Source organism: Plecotus auritus (assembly GCF_963455305.1).
Source record: "Plecotus auritus genome assembly, chromosome: 1".
NCBI lineage: Eukaryota > Metazoa > Chordata > Mammalia > Chiroptera > Vespertilionidae > Plecotus > Plecotus auritus.
The window spans coordinates 199,959,226-199,976,128 of NC_137770.1; the positions used below are offsets into that span (position 1 = coordinate 199,959,226).

The 16,903-nt window shown below is 43.5% G+C and overlaps 3 protein-coding genes across 3 annotated transcripts; 1 reads left to right on the forward strand and 2 right to left on the reverse strand.

The window, feature by feature from the left end:
* Window positions 1-2,202, forward strand: LOC308250226 (heat shock cognate 71 kDa protein-like). Its single transcript, XM_080672645.1, has one exon. The coding sequence runs from the start codon at window positions 33-35 to the stop codon at window positions 1,971-1,973; it is 1,941 nt and encodes a 646-aa protein (XP_080528771.1). The 5' UTR covers window positions 1-32; the 3' UTR covers window positions 1,974-2,202.
* A 6,481-nt stretch (window positions 2,203-8,683) lies between these two features.
* LOC308258116 (growth-regulated protein homolog alpha-like) lies at window positions 8,684-11,780 on the reverse strand. Its single transcript, XM_080688375.1, has 4 exons — window positions 10,564-11,780; window positions 10,322-10,466; window positions 10,131-10,214; window positions 8,684-9,385 (listed from the first exon to the last, which is right to left on the reverse strand). The coding sequence occupies exons 1-4, from the start codon at window positions 10,664-10,666 to the stop codon at window positions 9,370-9,372; spliced, it is 348 nt and encodes a 115-aa protein (XP_080544501.1). The 5' UTR covers window positions 10,667-11,780; the 3' UTR covers window positions 8,684-9,369.
* A 2,603-nt stretch (window positions 11,781-14,383) lies between these two features.
* Window positions 14,384-16,639, reverse strand: LOC308248585 (growth-regulated protein homolog gamma-like). The gene is made up of 4 exons (XM_080668703.1): window positions 16,344-16,639; window positions 16,124-16,247; window positions 15,933-16,016; window positions 14,384-15,051 (listed from the first exon to the last, which is right to left on the reverse strand). Exons 1-4 carry the CDS (start codon window positions 16,444-16,446, stop codon window positions 15,036-15,038), a joined length of 327 nt encoding a protein of 108 aa, XP_080524829.1. The 5' UTR covers window positions 16,447-16,639; the 3' UTR covers window positions 14,384-15,035.
* Between the last annotated feature and the right edge of the window lie 264 nt (window positions 16,640-16,903).

Genomic DNA, 16,903 nt, shown 5'->3' on the forward strand with positions numbered 1-16,903 from the left:
TCTGTGCCAGCTCAACGCGCACGCCAGCAACCATGTCTAAGGGACCTGCAGTTGGCATTGATCTTGGCAGCACCTACTCCTGTGTGGGTGTATTCCAGCATGGAAAACTGGAAATAATTGCCAACGATCAGGGAAACCGAACCACCCCAAGTTATGTTGCCTTTACTGACACTGAGCGATTGATCGGTGATGCTGCAAAGAATCAAGTAGCAATGAATCCTACCAACACGGTCTTTGATGCCAAGTGCTTGATTGGACGTAGATTTGATGATGCTGTTGTCCAGTCTGACATGAAGCATTGGCCTTTCACGGTGGTGAATGATGCTGGCAGGCCTAAGGTCCAAGTAGAATACAAGGGAGAGACAAAAAGCTTTTATCCAGAAGAGGTGTCATCCATGGTTTTGACAAAGATGAAGGAAATCGCAGAAGCCTACCTTGGGAAGACTGTTACCAATGCTGTTGTCACAGTACCTGCTTACTTCAATGACTCTCAGCATCAGGCCACCAAAGATGCTGGAACTATTGCTGGTCTCAATGTACTTAGAATCATCAATGAGCCAACTGCCGCTGCTATTGCTTACGGTTTAGATAAAAAGGTTGGAGCTGAAAGAAACGTGCTGATCTTTGACTTGGGAGGTGGCACTTTCGATGTGTCAATCCTCACAATTGAAGATGGAATCTTTGAGGTCAAATCTACAGCTGGGGACACCCACTTAGGTGGAGAAGACTTCGACAACCGAATGGTCAACCATTTCATTGCAGAGTTCAAACGCAAGCATAAGAAGGATATCAGTGAGAACAAAAGGGCTGTCCGTCGCCTTCGTACTGCTTGTGAACGTGCTAAGCGTACTCTCTCTTCCAGCACTCAGGCCAGTATTGAGATTGATTCGCTCTATGAAGGAATCGACTTCTATACCTCTATCACACGTGCCCGATTTGAAGAATTGAATGCTGACCTTTTCTGTGGCACCCTGGACCCTGTAGAGAAAGCCCTTCGGGATGCCAAGCTTGACAAGTCCCAGATCCATGATATTGTCCTGGTGGGTGGCTCTACACGTATCCCCAAGATTCAGAAACTCCTCCAGGACTTCTTCAATGGAAAAGAGTTGAATAAGAGCATCAACCCTGATGAGGCTGTCGCTTATGGTGCAGCTGTCCAGGCAGCCATTCTCTCTGGAGACAAATCTGAAAATGTCCAAGATCTGCTGCTGCTGGATGTCACACCTCTTTCCCTTGGCATTGAGACGGCTGGTGGCGTCATGACAGTCCTGATCAAGCGCAACACCACCATCCCCACCAAGCAGACGCAGACCTTCACCACCTACTCTGACAACCAGCCAGGCGTGCTCATCCAGGTTTATGAAGGTGAGCGTGCCATGACCAAGGACAACAACCTGCTTGGCAAGTTTGAACTCACAGGCATACCTCCTGCACCTCGTGGTGTTCCTCAGATTGAAGTCACTTTTGATATTGATGCCAATGGCATCCTCAATGTGTCTGCTGTGGATAAGAGTACAGGAAAAGAGAACAAGATTACCATCACTAACGACAAGGGTCGTCTGAGCAAGGAAGACATTGAGCGCATGGTTCAAGAAGCTGAGAAGTACAAAGCTGAAGATGAGAAGCAGCGGGACAAGGTGTCTTCCAAGAATTCACTTGAATCCTATGCATTCAACATGAAAGTAACTGTTGAAGATGAAAAACTTCAAGGCAAAATCAATGATGAGGACAAACAGAAGATTCTTGACAAGTGCAATGAAATCATCAACTGGCTTGATAAGAACCAGACTGCAGAAAAGGAAGAATTTGAACACCAGCAGAAAGAGTTGAAAAAGGTCTGCAACCCCATCATTACCAAGCTGTACCAGAGTGCAGGAGGCATGCCAGGAGGAATGCCTGGGGGCTTCCCTGGGGGCGGAGCTCCTCCATCTGGTGGTGCCTCCTCTGGGCCCACCATTGAAGAGGTTGATTAAGCCAGCTTTGAGCATAGATCTAGCATTGTTCCACAAAATACTGAAGGACCCAAATTTGTAGCAAATTCCATGGCAGTTTTAAAAGTTGAGCTGCTGTATAATAAATAACAGCATTCTTGATACTTGAATACGGACTGTGCACAGGGAAAGGAAATCTAATGCACTTTATAACTGTAATGTAAAGTGGAAAATGCGATGTCTTAAATAAAACTATATAAAATTGGCAACAAAAAAAAAATAAAATAAAATAATAAAAATAAAATGGAATAACAGTCATGTATAAAACATCCTAAGTTAAATTCACAAATATATTGTACATTGAGATAATTAAGTCATTTATATTTCACCTCATTTATTCATATTCAAATAAACCAACAAAACTAAAGAATTAATTGTTTACGATTTTACTCATAGGGGGCAAACCATTACTTCTCATGAACTGTCTAGCTCTTTATTCAAATTATAACTCACAATTCTAGGAAAAAGTACAAAAAGGAGATTCTATTAGTCCACCTCTTTTATGAAAGTGTTATTAGTGGAAGTGGAGTTCTTAGGGTGCTTTGGAGAAAAGAATTGCCTGAGGTCCCCATGGGAGGATGAGGGTTCATGGAAAGCTTTATTGATGATCTAAAATTAAAGGGGTTCCCCTCCAAGGCCCCATCTTTGTCCACCTTGCTGTGGAAGAATTCCAATTTTGTCTTCAGCAGGGCCAAAATTAAGGCCACTTCCCAGAATTTTGGTTCCATATTAAAGCACAGCCAAGTCCAGCATCAGACTAGCTTAGCTTGTATTTCCAGCTGCAGTCCATTGCTGTGGGATCCCAATGGCCATGGGCCATGCTGATGCTTAAGTCCACATGGCTATGGAGAGAGTGCTAGCCACAGAGCCAAAGAGAGCAAGAGAACAAGACAGAAGAGGAGGGAATAAGCAAGAGGAAACTCTTTGGGGATTTTAACTAGGAGCTTTTTCAAATTAGCCAATTAACTTTATAGAATTTCATATCTGATGGGGTCTACCCCCTAGCCCAGTGGTTGGCAAACTCATTAGTCAACAGAGCAGAAAACCGTGGCTCACAAGCCGCATGTGGCTCGTGAGCCGCAGTTTGCCAACCACTGCCCTAGCCAATCCATTGTTCCCGAGGCTAGACTGACAAGCAAGCACTTTCCTTATGTCACCCTGACTTCACTGACTATGCACCCATCTCCCCTTTTGTTCAATCCCTTCCCCAGTGATCTGCAGGGAACGGACTGATGGTTCCCTGAAGAGAGTGAAGCAGTAGCTTCCTGGTGAAGCTGCCCAGATGACCATGTTTACAATGCCTGGCCTTCTCTTTGCTCTCTTCCAATTATTAATATTAATAAACTAGCTAATCACGACAATAACAAAAGTGTAAGAGAGAGGATCCAAGATGGCGGCGTAGGTAAACACCTAAACTGCTGCCTCGCACAACAATTTCAAAACTACAACTAAAAGACAAAACATCTATCACCCAGAACCACGGGAAAGCTGGCTGAGTGGAAGTTCTACAACTAGAAGGAAAGAGAAAAGAGCAGTGAGACATGCACAAGTGCTGAAAAGCTGAGGTACGGAGGCGTGCGTATCGGGCTGGCGGCGGGCAACTGGGAGCGCTGCTTTTTTCAACCCGAAGGGAGACAAGCTCCCGATTACTCCGAACTCCAGTTTCTGGGGAGACGCGGGGGACCCAAACTCCTATGGGGAGAAGCTGGACTGTCTGCCATCGGGTCGGAAAGTGAGAGTGGCTTGCTTGCAGGGCTGCGCGCAGGAATAATTGTTTACTGCACTGGGGCGCAAGACGTGGGGACGCGGTCATAGACACAGAGCCTGCTAACTGGCAGCCATCGCTGTTTGCCACGCCCTAGCCTAGTGACGCCCTGAGATCCTGCCCTGCACAATCTACAAACCCACCCAAGCTCCAAGCAGCAGCTTTAGCATATGAATGGCCTGCCCTATTGCAGCTTAACCTTGCAAACTTGCAGCTTGGGTCAGACAGCTCCAAAACCTCCAAACCCCAAGCAAAGAGGAGAAAACTGTAGTTCTCGCTGTAGCTCCTGCTGGGTGGCCTCAGACAGTAGCTGACTGGCACCCCATTGGAGATCCAGAAGCCAGTATACCTAGTGGTCAGTGTGAGACACCAGATTTCAACTACTCACATCCATAAGTGACACACTCAAGAGGCAGACTCAGTGAGCACCAAAGCCCCACTGAAACAAGTCCTGCACCATAAGCGTGTCTCCAGTGCAGCAGTTCTTCCATTATAGACACAGTGGGTCCTCACAGCCAATTGGCCTGGAGGTCAATTCCTCCCAGTGTACCAACAGCAATCAAGGCTTAACTATACCAAGACTTTGCACTCAGCCCACAAGGGGGTGTACCAAGAACGTCCTCCTCAGGTGATTGGGGAGGCTGAGCTACTGGCCCCTATAGGTCACCTACCACACAAAGCCACTCCATCAACACAGGGAAGCAGCCAAAATGCGGATACAAAGAAACATGTCACGAATGAAAGAAATAAAGGAAAGCAAACAACTCGACGACATAGAGTTCAGAACCACATTTATAAGGTTACTCAAGAATCTTCTAAAAACCGCTGAGGAATTTAGTGAGACCTTTAAGGATCTTAATGAGAATGCCAAAAAAATGGAAAGGACCAGTCAGAAATTAAGCATACATTGTCTGAAATAAAGAATATACAGAAATTCAACTGTAGATCACCGTACCCCAAGAATCAAACCAAAGAACTGAAGTATGAGGAAACAAAAAACACCCAACCAGAAAAACAAAAAGAAAAAAGAATCCAAAAATATGAAGATAGTGTAAGGAGCCTCTGAGACAATTTCAAGTGTACCAACATCCGAATTTTTGGGGTGCCAGAAGAAGACAGAAAGCAAAATATTGAAAACCTATTAGAAGAAATAATGACAGAAAACTTTCCCTACCTGGTGAAAGAAATAGACTTACAAGTCCAGGAAGCGCACAGAACCCCATACAAGAGGAATCCAAAGAGGACCACACCAAGACACATCATAATTAAAATGCCAAGGGCAAAAGACAAAGAGAATCTTGAAAGAGCAAGAGAAAAACTGTTAGTTACCTACAAGGGAGTACCCATACAACTGTCAGCTGATTTCTCAATAGAAACTATGCAGGCCAGAAGGGAGTGGCAAGAAATATTCAAAGTGATGAACAGCAAGAACCTACAACCAAGATTACTCTACCCAGCAAAGCTATCATTCAGAGTTGAAGGTCAGATAAAGAGCTTCACAGAGAAGAAAAAGCTAAAGGAGTTCATCACCACCAAACCAGGATTACATGAAATGCTGAAGGGTATTCTTTAAGAAGAGGTAGAAGAAGAAAAAGGTAAAGATAAAAATTATGAACAACAAAATGACATCAAATACATACCTACCAACAAGTGAATCTAAAAATCAAGTGAATAAAAAATCTGAAGAACAGAATGGACTGCTGAATATAATAGAATCAGGGACATAGAAAGGTAGTGGACTGACAATTCTCAGGGGGAAGGGGATGTGAGGGGTGTGGGAAGAGATTGGACAAAAATCTTACACCTATGGATGAAGACAGTTGGGGGACGGGTAAGGGCAGAGTGTGGGGTGGGAACCGGGTGAAGGGGAGCTATGGGGGAAAAAAGAGGAACAATTGTAATAATCTGAACAATAAAGATTTATTTAAAAAAAAAAGTGTAAGGTTCGAGGCCCAGGAAATGGGAGTCGGAGACCAAGGCACGTTAAAAGAGGAAGTTTATTCCGCACTAGCAAGAGAGATTCATTACGAAGGAGGGTAGAAAAACCAAGATTAGAGGAGGAGGAGGAGGAGGAGGAGGAGGACCCAGCTGAGGTGAACATGCCTTTTGAGGGGAGGAACAGGAAGGGGTGGGGGCCCAGGGCACTGGGCACACACTGATTGGTGGTTCAATGTCTCAGGAATGTCCCGGCGCAGACTCAGGTTACGTATGTCATACTCCACCCACCAGTTGGGGGAAGGGAGGATCTATCAAAAAGGAGAAATGAAGTTTAAATTAATCAAAAACATAACCTCAAATTAACACAGTTAGAAGGTGTTGGAACTGAAAACAGCTCCCCAATCAGTCTAATTCTTCATTGCTTATGTTCTTAATCACTCTATGAATAACTCCAACTCCTTCATCCTTTTCTGCGTTCACCAAGTTAGCAAAGCCTATGTTAAGTTTCTAATATTTGTATTTTAAATTTTTATCATGAATCCACCCAAGAAGTGTTCTGAACCAAAGACACATTTCACAACGAATGTGTGTCACTTCCTGCTTGCCTCAGGTCTTACCCCTGAGGCAAAGAAAACAAGCCTGGGAGAAGGAGGGGGGGTAAGAGGGATGTGAGGGTGGGGAAGGCACAGGTGTGTGGCTCACTTCTGCCTCTGTGACTTTCTAAATAACCTTTTTCTTGTATTTGAGTGTTGCCTTTGAATTCTTTCTTAGCCCAAAGTCAAGGACAAAGGTCTAACATTCACCATTAACAGTCCTAGAGGTAACCAATGGGTCCCTGTGGGAGAGATTACAGAAGTTTTATTATCTGTTAGTATCAAAGCAATTAACTAGACAAATAGCTACAGATTTAGTACTTTTGGTATGTGAAGAAGCTAGGACTTTGCATAAGAACTCTGAGGAATCCAAGGAAGTTTTATTTCCCACAGCCTAAAGGGGTTAAGGAAGGAATCAGTGCTGGCATTTATGGAGCTTCCAGAATGGTTTGCACTTGTTCACCTCCTACAATTTACAAATTGCTTTTGCATCTTATCACATAAATCTGAGAAAATACCATTGCATTTATGAAGAAACTATTATTATTATTATTATTATTTTTAATATAGTTTATTGATTTTTTACATAGAGGAAGAGAGAGGAATAGAGAGTTAGAAACATCGATAAGAGAGAAACATCCATCAGCTGCCTCCTGCATACCCCCCACTGGGGATGTGCTCACAACCAAGGTACATGCTCTTGACTGGAATCAAACCTGGGACCCTTCAGTCCGCAGGCCGACGCTCTATCTACTGAGCCAAACTGGTTAGGGCTGTGAAGAAACTATTATAATGAATTTTCAGGGAGGGACATGGAGGCTCAGAGTAGCTGTACCCAGATGTTTAGGACAAGCTTGGTCATGCACCCACCATCTTCCTCCTACTGAAGGCTGGCAAGGGACACAGGAAAGGTGCTGAGTCAGAGACAAGGGAACACCTAGCTGGCCCTCCCAACTTATGCACAAATGTCCCTCCTTTTCCAGGTGACTCTGATCTTCCCTTTCCCCTATCATTAGATGCCAGCCTTTGAGTCTACTGTGAAAGCTAGATGTGTTCCTGCCATCCTGGGGCAATGGAAATTCAAATTTACAGATTTAGAAACACTTAAACCATTAGTATATCTGTGAATCACTGGAACAGCATTATACTTGTGACTGTTATCTTTCCATGAAGGCTAGGAAATGAAGCCCTTCTCTATTAGACAATTTACCTAGAGGAAGTACTCCACCACTTGCTTTAATCGGCTTTTGCCCCTGCATGGCACAAATTATTTGAGTTCTGAGGAAGAATCTGTTAGTGGTGGAAAAATAGCACCAGGTGTTAACGCAGTTCAGCCACCACAGTTCTTGAGTTCCGGGAGCCAAGACTCAAGTTTACTTAAAAAGTCACTGAGGTCAAAGAAGTGTGCCACAGAAGAAATGGGCTCAGGAAACAAGTTACAGCAAAAGAAGGGCTGTTAGAGCTTGGGTGGGGAGAGGAGAAGAGGGGAGAGGAGAGAGAGAGAGAGAGAGAGAGAGAGAGAGAGAGAGAGAGAGAGAGAGAGAGAGAAATCAGTCCTGGGGAAAGAAGGGGGTGGGGAAAGGAGAAAGGCAAGGTGTGCTCCACAGAGATAGCCACTCTGGGTCCTGCTTCCTGAGGGCCTTTATCTGAGATCTCAGGGGAGGATCTCAATAGGATAATCATTAGCTTTCCTGGTGTGTCTCCATAGGGTCATGGTCTCCACTGGTTGGTCAGTGCTGAGGTGGTGGTAGTGCTGGGGGCATTGGTCATTGCAGCTGGTCCCGAGGTCAGCCAAGGCTTGCTTAGCCTGGTTTTGCTGTTTTTCGGGGCCTGGAGCGAGTCCAGAATTTCCCAGGCCCAGGGATCCATGCTTAAGGGAGTGGTTTTACAAGGGCTTATAGTATTGACAGTTGCTGGGCACCTGGGGCTCTCATGCTGGTGACCCACTGCACCTGGCCCGTCGTTCCTGCTCTACTCAGGCCTACCTACCTGCCTACTACAAATCCACTTTTCAACTTAGCTTCCAGCTTCATTAAGAGGGGGTCGGATGTATAATTGTTTGAAAAACAATTTAACCTATTAATTTCAATGAGAGCTCTTTTAAAATATGTATAAACATTTGAAATATTTTAAACAGCCAGGATTAAGTAACAGATTGTTTATACTAAAATTAAATGAATCTTTTATGTAAAACAGGGATTCTTAAGATGATGGCCTGCAGGACTTTCAAAATGTATCAAATAAGCTTTCATGAACAGGAGTGAAACAGAGAGAAGTGCCAATCAATATCAGCCGTGTAGTGGGTGTGAGCTACAGTCTATTATAAATTTACAGCACTTGGGTATTCAGGAGGAACAAGACGTCACGATATTAAAACAAACCAAAGCAAGAAGTTTCTGTAAAAAATCTTTATTTTCATCTTATTTGTAAAAACACATCCATAAATATTTAACTTCTCTATTCCAAGATATAGAGAAACAATTGAACAAGGCATTATGCCTTACTAGGCAGACATAAAATGTCCAAGGGATATTTAGAACATTAGTTCCTTCAATAACAGAAATGTTGACCACATACGGTGAAACTGTTTCAATAAATAACAACTGACATTCTTCTCAACAGTACAAAAACAGATGAACACGGAACATTTTCCTGCCTTAACTGTGACCTATTTGCTTTAACCCACACTATTTATCTCCAGCCTTTATCATAGTGGGTGGAAAAACGTGTGGTCTCCCACCCACCCAGCCAACTAAAAATATTAGTTGAGTGAAGAACATTTAAAATGCATCATCATCAATTAAATAATAGGCTGAACTAGCTTTGATTTGACATAAAAATGACCATTTAAAATAATAGTACAGCAAATTACCAAATACTTCCATGTCTTTAAATATTAGATAGGACTTTGAAAAATAAATACATTCACATGTAAATAAAATGTAAATAAATAGAAGAACTCTTATAAGAAATAGTCAAACAAATTAAACACAGGTAGCCTCAGGAGCTCTTTGTTTCTCTTCTTTCACTCCGATTCCACTCAGGACACAATAAACCTGTAAGCTTCCTCCTTCTCCCTAGGTCAGTTGGTGCTGGCCCTGTGAAGAGAAAATGGTTGCTTATTAAGACTCAGAAACTTAACTGCTTAGCCCTGTACCAAATGGTTACTACCTGTACCCCTGCTGCCCCGTGTGGTAGAAAATGCCAGGCTACTGGATGCTGTTTAATTAGGAATAAGGGACCTGTGGCCACAATTGTATTATTAGCTCCAAAAAGCCAGAAAATAATGTTACACTAAAAAAGTACATGCATAACATCACTTCAGCCTCATAGCAAACCCCATGAAGTAGATATTATTATTTCCCCCATATAACTGAGATTCAGAGAGATGAAATACTTTCTCCCTGGTACAGGAATAGTAAAAATAGCCTAGACATACATTTGGAGCAGAGGATCACTGCAAAGTCCCTTGTCATCACCACTAAGATTTAGAAGCCCATGTTGCCCCAAATCAGGGGGTTCCACTTTTCCGTTCTAAAGCAGCCTAGATTAACAGTGTTGTTCCTTAATGGGCAGGAAGCTTTTGAGATCATTGGCCAAATCCACCTAATCTTTTAGGAAGGCACATTCACCCACACGCACTTGAAAGCGGGTGGAGGGGGATGGGGATGGAGGGCACCGGAAATGTCGCGTGGCACCAGAGCACATCCATGACGGTGGTGGCAAATCTAATTGTGAAACAATGACTTTTCCCTCCTTCAGCTAACCCTGGGCTTCCCTGATACAGTTTTCAGGAGGCAGATGCCAATATCTGTCACAAATGACTCTAGTCACATAACTCACTTGTTTAACAGCTTGTTCAGTATTTTCTTAACCAGGGGGGATGCGGGGTTGAGACAAACTTTCTGTCCATTCTTGAGAGTGGCTCTGCAGACAGAAGGGAGAACCCACGTGAGACAGGAGGGCGGGCTAGGGTCAGGGTGGGGGCATCTGGACAGTGGGGGTTACACGGAGCAGAGCATAGTGGCACTTACATGACTTCCGTTTGGTCGCAGTGAGATCCTGGGGACGTCACCTTCACACTCTGGATGTTCTTGGGGTGAATTCCCTGCAAGGTCTGCAAGCACTGGCAGCGCAGTTCAGTGACCACGGGCGCCTCTGCGGGGTCCACAGGCGCCGCTGCGGGGACCACAGGCTCGGTTAGCGGGATGCTCCCAATGGGCACCCATCCGCCATCCCCCTTCTCTTCGTGGGGTTCCCAGAGCTCGAGTCTCACCTGCAGCTTGCCGGCAGGCGGCGACCAGGAGCAGGAGCAGGAGCGCGGCCCGGAGGAACCCGGGAGCGCGGGGTGCAGCAGCGGCGGTGGCGGTGCGGGCCATGGGGCTGAGCTCGGAGGATCGGTGCTGCGGTGCCTGGAGTGTGAGAGCTGGCGGGAGAGCTGGTGGAGCGAGGTCTGTGTCTCCCCGAGACAGGCGAACCCCTTTTATACATGCTCGAGGCGGAAAGCTAGTAACCTCAGGGCCGGGGAAATTCCCGGACCTGCAGGTCGTTCCCGGTCGCGGGGGGGGGGGGGGGGGGGGGCGGTGGTGGTGGTTGAGGGAGGAGGATCGGGGGTGCGGCCCCGCCTGGCCTCCCCAGTGACTTGCCGGACTCTGCGAGGTTCTCTTTCCGCCCAAATCCCCAAAGCGGGAGCGAGTGGATTAGTAAGAGCGGATGTCACTTATTAGCGGAGACAGGCACCCGTTGGGAACGTTAATCTAATAGCAACATTTCAAAAGAATGTGTGGAGAGGGAAACAACTGAATTTTCCCTGTTACGTACGCATAAATATCTTCTGGCTCGACGATTTTATTTTCCTTTGCATAAAAGCACTCTTGAAATAGATCTGTCATCTCAGGTTATACAGAAGATTATACATAAAATTGTTCATCTGGTATTTTACAAGCACAAATAAGTCACACTTTGTGTTATATCAGGGGTGAGGGGATGGCCAGTGTCAAAAGTTTAAGCTCAGTGTTTAATCTAGGACAAAGAGTCCCAATCCTATACAGTTTCCTTTCTCTGTGAAATTCTGGAACTTCCAGAGAGATCTAGTAATCCCTGTGTACCACCTCTTGTGCTTAGAGGGCGTTGATTAATCCATGAACTAGGAGCTGGTGGTTATTTTGGAGCTGCTGGGGGGAGGGAAGGTTGCGTTGGGCTCAGGGGGTCCACAGTTTCTAGTTTTGTCCAAACCCACAAAAAAAGTCAAAGGGATCGCAGCTGGTCTTCCCTTCTGTTCCTACAGTAAAGGCATCCTGATGATTCCAGCCATTTATAATTGCTTAAATTCATTTAAATTATCTCTGAGCACCATCCAATATATTAGATTTGGGCATTATTCTGAGGCTTTTAAAAGAATTCATTTCAATATAAACTTTCTCTTTCCATTTACTTAAGATTTGTTTAAAACTTTTGTGGAAGTAGTAATGAGTAATTGCATTACATATAATGTAAACCAAAGAAAAAAGGAATGCCAACATTACAAAAGAATATCAAGAAATAGATATAGGAAATGAGGAAATGTCTTCATGGAAATGTTCTTTATCACACTTAGTTATAACAAGCATGAAAACAGCATGATGACCCCGTTTTGATGCTTCCTGTATAATGAAAGCAAATTTTGGGAAGTTGAGAGATGAGTTATAAACATACTATGAAATAGACTTAAATATTTCAACATTTTGAAATTTGTCAATATACTTTTTACGGTCCATATATGTCTCTTTTGTAAAAAGTTCCCTGTGTTTTGGGGGGGAAAAGGTGATTTATTGGGTGAAGTGTCTATATACATCGCTCAGGCCAAGTTGGTTGATCATGTTGCTTAACATTTTTATACTGTTGTTGATTCTTTATTGTTTTGCCTATTAAGTATTTAAAGAGGTTTGCTAGAATCTTTAACTATGGTCAAGGTTTCATCTATTGCTCCTTTTAGTTTCTCTCCATTTGCTTCATATATATTTTTAAAAATTTTAAAAATATATTTTTATTGATTTCAGAGAAGAAAGGAGAGGAAGAGGGAGATAGAAACATCAATGATGAGAGAGAACCATCGATCTCCCACAGTGGGGATCTAGCCCTCAACCTGGGCATCGAACCATGACCTCCTGGTTCACATGTTGACCCTCAACCACTGAGCAATGCCAGCCTGCTTCATATATTTTAATAAATGGTATTAGGTTCATAAACTTTTAGAATTATTTGTTTCTTATAAAATTGCCCCCTTTTTATTTTAAATCATCTTTCTTTATCTCTAAGTCTATTTCTTTCTTTGTGTCCTAATATATTAATCAGGCTTTCATTAATATATAAATTAGCCAATATGTTAATAATTTATATCAATGATAGATTAATAATTAACAAGTAATTAATACATTAGTACATCTATACTAGGTTTCTGTCAGTTTTAGCATGATATAACACTCAATTCTTTTAATTTCAAGCTATTTGAGATCTAATACTTAATGGGTGACTTTTTATGCAGCATACATTTTTTGTCTTGTTTTTGTAGTCTGTATTTAAAAAGTAAAAAAAAAAATTCAATTTTAATTGGAATGTTTGTTCCATTTAAATTATTTTAATTTTTACTATAGTTGTATTTCAGTCTACTGTCTTGCTATTCCATTTGTCCTGTCTTTTTAAAAATAAACTTTAAATTTGAATAACTTCAGATTTATGAAAAATGTGTAATTATAATTCATTTATCAAAGGGAGGTGATTAACATTGGTACATTGTTATTAACTAAACTCTAGTTTCTTACTAAGATTTCACAAAGTTTTTATTGATGTCCTTTTCTTATTCAGGGATCCAATCCAGCATACCATATTGGATTTAGTCACCATGTCTCCTTTGTCTCCTCGGATCTGTGACAGATTCTCGGTATTGTCTTGCTTTTCATGACTGACAGTTTCAAAGAATACTTATTAGGGATTTTGTAGAATGTTCCTCAGTTTGGTTTTTTATGATGATTTTCTGATGATCATACTGAGGTTATAGTTTTGGGGAAGAATATTATGGAGATGAAGTGCCCTCCTCTTCACATGATGTGGGGGAGTACATATATTCCCATAACACAACTGGTGATAATAATCTCGATCAGATGGTTAAGGTGGTATCTGCCAAATTCTCCACTGTAACGTTATTGTTTTTCCTTTTTCACTAATCTCTTCTTTGGAAGTAAATCACAAAACCTGGCCCCCACGCACAGGAGGAAGGGAATTAAGTCCCATTTTCGGAAGGAGAGACACTACTTGCATTATGTATGAGGCTTCTTCAACAAAGATTTGTCCCTTCTCTCTTGCACCACCTGTTGTTCTGCTCCTTTATTTCTTCATTTCTGTCACCTTTTGTAATTTTCAGGTATTTCCTTATTTTCCATTGTATCTCCTTTTTAGATTTTTATATCCTAAGTTTTGCATTTTCTTTTGAGAGATTGCCCTAAAAATGCTAATATATCTTGCCACATTACAACTTTCTTAAACTTAATACTTTTCTCTAACAATTGAAGAAATATATTATATTATAAGCCCATTTATCTATCTGCCCTTTGTGTGACTTTGTCATGTATTTTACTTTAGAGTGTGTTTTACCTCCATAGCTAATAATGGTTATTAATATTGTAAATAACACAAATTGTTTGAGTGTTTAGGAAGAATCCACTTTTTCATCTTTTGTGCCCAGCCTCATTAAAAAGGAAAAAAAAAAAGCATACTTGTTTGAAAAACCACACACCAAAAGCATTTAATAGGAGCCTTGTTAAAATATTTATAAACATTCACTAGTTTATAAAGCACTAATTTTAAATAATGAATCGATCAGTGCGAAAAACAGCTGAACTTATGTAAAACTAGGCTTCTCAAGGTAGGTGGGGAAGGTAGTGTGCCAAATATTCCTTCATAAGTAAGAGAAATGAAGTGCCCTCCTCTAAGGAAAGGAACAGGCAGGAGTAGGCTTAAAGTTAAGCATGACCTACAATCCAACTGTAAAACACCTTGGGCATCCAGCGGGGAACCAAAGCTCAAGAAGAATAAAACAAAACCTAAACATGTTATATTTTGCAAAACTTTTATTTTTATGCCATTTGTAAAAATGTAACAGTAGTTTTAACTTCTCTGTTCTAAGACAAAGAGAGACATTGCATAATAACATTAAACAAGGCATTATGCCTTACAAGCAAGACATGAAATGTCCAAAGGAATCTTCAACATCAAAATGTTGACCACGTAATAAAATAGTTTCAATAAATAACAAGTGACATTCTTTTAAACAAGTACAAAAACAGATGTGCGCACACTTTCCCTGACCCTAACATTGATCTATCTCATTGTCAAATTGCTTAGATTCCCCCCTCCCATACACCCGCCTCCACTTCCATCACAGTGCCTGGCACTTAATGGTCTCCCAATAAATATTAGTTTAATGAGACACTTAAAACCCCTCATCTTCAAATTAAATAACAATCAGAACTGGATTATGTTTGATTAAACACATTCATATGTTTCACACCTTTAAATACTAACATTAAAATGTTAAAATACAAGCTTTGAAAATAAATACATATATAAATAAATAGACCTCTGGTTTAAAAAACAACAAATACAGCAATCCCTTTCTAGCTGTCTATGGAATCCAGCTGTTCCCGTCTTCATTTCGGTCCTGTAAGAGCAGGGACCTCCTTTCAGGAACTGCCACCATGAGCTTCTTCTCTCTCAGTTGGTGCTGCCCCTAAGGTGAGAAAAGGGTAATTGTTGCAGGTGTTACAGAAAGCCAAAGCCGCTCTTCTCTCCCAGGGCCCCTGGAGCTGGAGGATGGCTGCATGCAGACCCTGGCCAAACCCTGTACCGAGAAGGCCCCACTGTGTCTTCTACCCTGCACAGCAGACAGCTTGCTCCTTTATTGAGGAAGTGGGACTTTATTATGTCATACTGGGCTAAAAATGTACATGCATGACTCCACTTAATCCTCATACAGTACATTTTTCCCGAGGCTCAAAGGGATTAAAAAACTTTCCCAGAGATTTTAGACTTGACCTTAGGGTGGTCTTGCTGCAAAGTCCCTGCTCTTCCCTATTTAACTTCTCAGGCCTATGTTGTCTCAAACCAGAGGTTCCACTTTTCAGTGTGAAAAATAGCTGGATTTTATGTAAAACTAGGTTTCTCAAGGAGGGTGTGGAGGGTAGAGTGTCAAATATTCCTTCACGAGTAAGAAAAATGGAAGGGAAGAAACAGGCAGGAGTAGGCTTCAAGTTAGGCATGATCACCCTGGGCATTCATCAGGGACCCAAAAGATCAAGAAGAATAAAACAAAATTTGAACATGTTATAGTCCCTAATGGGTAAGAGGCCTTTAGCATCATTGGCTGAATCTATTTAGTCTTATAGGACTACCCATTCACCCACACGCATTTGAAAGGGGGTGGAGGGGAGATGGGGATGGAGGGCACCGGAAATGTCCCGTGGCACCAAAGCACATCCATGACGGTGGTGGCAAATCTAATTGTGAAACAATGGCTTTTCCCTCCTTCAGCTAACCCTGGGCTTCCCTGATACAGTTTTCAGGAGGCAGATGCCAATATCCGTCACAAATGACTCTAGTCACATAACTCACTTGTTTAACAGCTTGTCCAATATTTTCTTAACCAGGGGGGATGCGGGGTTGAGACAAACTTTCTGTCCATTCTTGAGAGTGGCTCTGCAGACAGAAGGGAGAACCCACGTGAGACAGGAGGGCGGGCTAGGGTCAGGGTGGGGGCATCTGGACAGTGGGGGTTACAAGGAGCAGAGCATGGTGGCACTTACATGACTTCTGTTTGGTCGCAGTGGGGTCCTGGGGACGTCACCTTCACACTCTGGATGTTCTTGGGGTGAATTCCCTGCAAGGTCTGCAAGCACTGGCAGCGCAGTTCAGTGACCACGGGCGCCGCTGCGGGGACAACAGGTTCGGTTAGCGGGATGCTCCCAATGGGCGCCCACCGTCACCCCCCTTCTCCTCCTTGGGCTCCCAGAGCTCGAGTCTCACCTGCAGCTTGCCGGCAGGCGGCGACCAGGAGCAGGAGCAGGAGCGCGGCCCGGAGGAACCCGGGAGCGCGGGGTGCAGCAGCGGCGGTGGCGGTGCGGGCCATGGGGCTGAGCTCGGAGGATCGGTGCTGCGGTGCCTGGAGTGTGAGAGCTGGCAGGAGAGCTGGTGGGGCGAGATCTGTGTCTCCCCGAGACGGGCGAACCCCTTTTATCCATGCTCGAGGCGGAAAGCTAGTAACCTCAGGGCCGGGGAAATTCCGGGGCTCGCACGTACTTGTCGGTCGGCACGGAAGGCGCGGCCCCGCCCCGGAGGTGCGAACTTGCCTGACGTCCCGAGGTGACTCTGCGGACTGTTCGAGGTTCTCTTTCTGCCCAAATCCCCAAAGCGAGAGTGAGTCGTTGTCCGGCAGGAGCTGCTGCCTGCGAGGGTGACCATGGGCGCCCAGAGACCCCAGTGCCCTGGGCGGGAGCGTCAGACCTTGAGACCCACGTAGAGGCTGAGCCACTTCTTTAGGGGAGACAATGACGTCTCTCAAAGAAACTCCAGTTGTTGGGATTGAA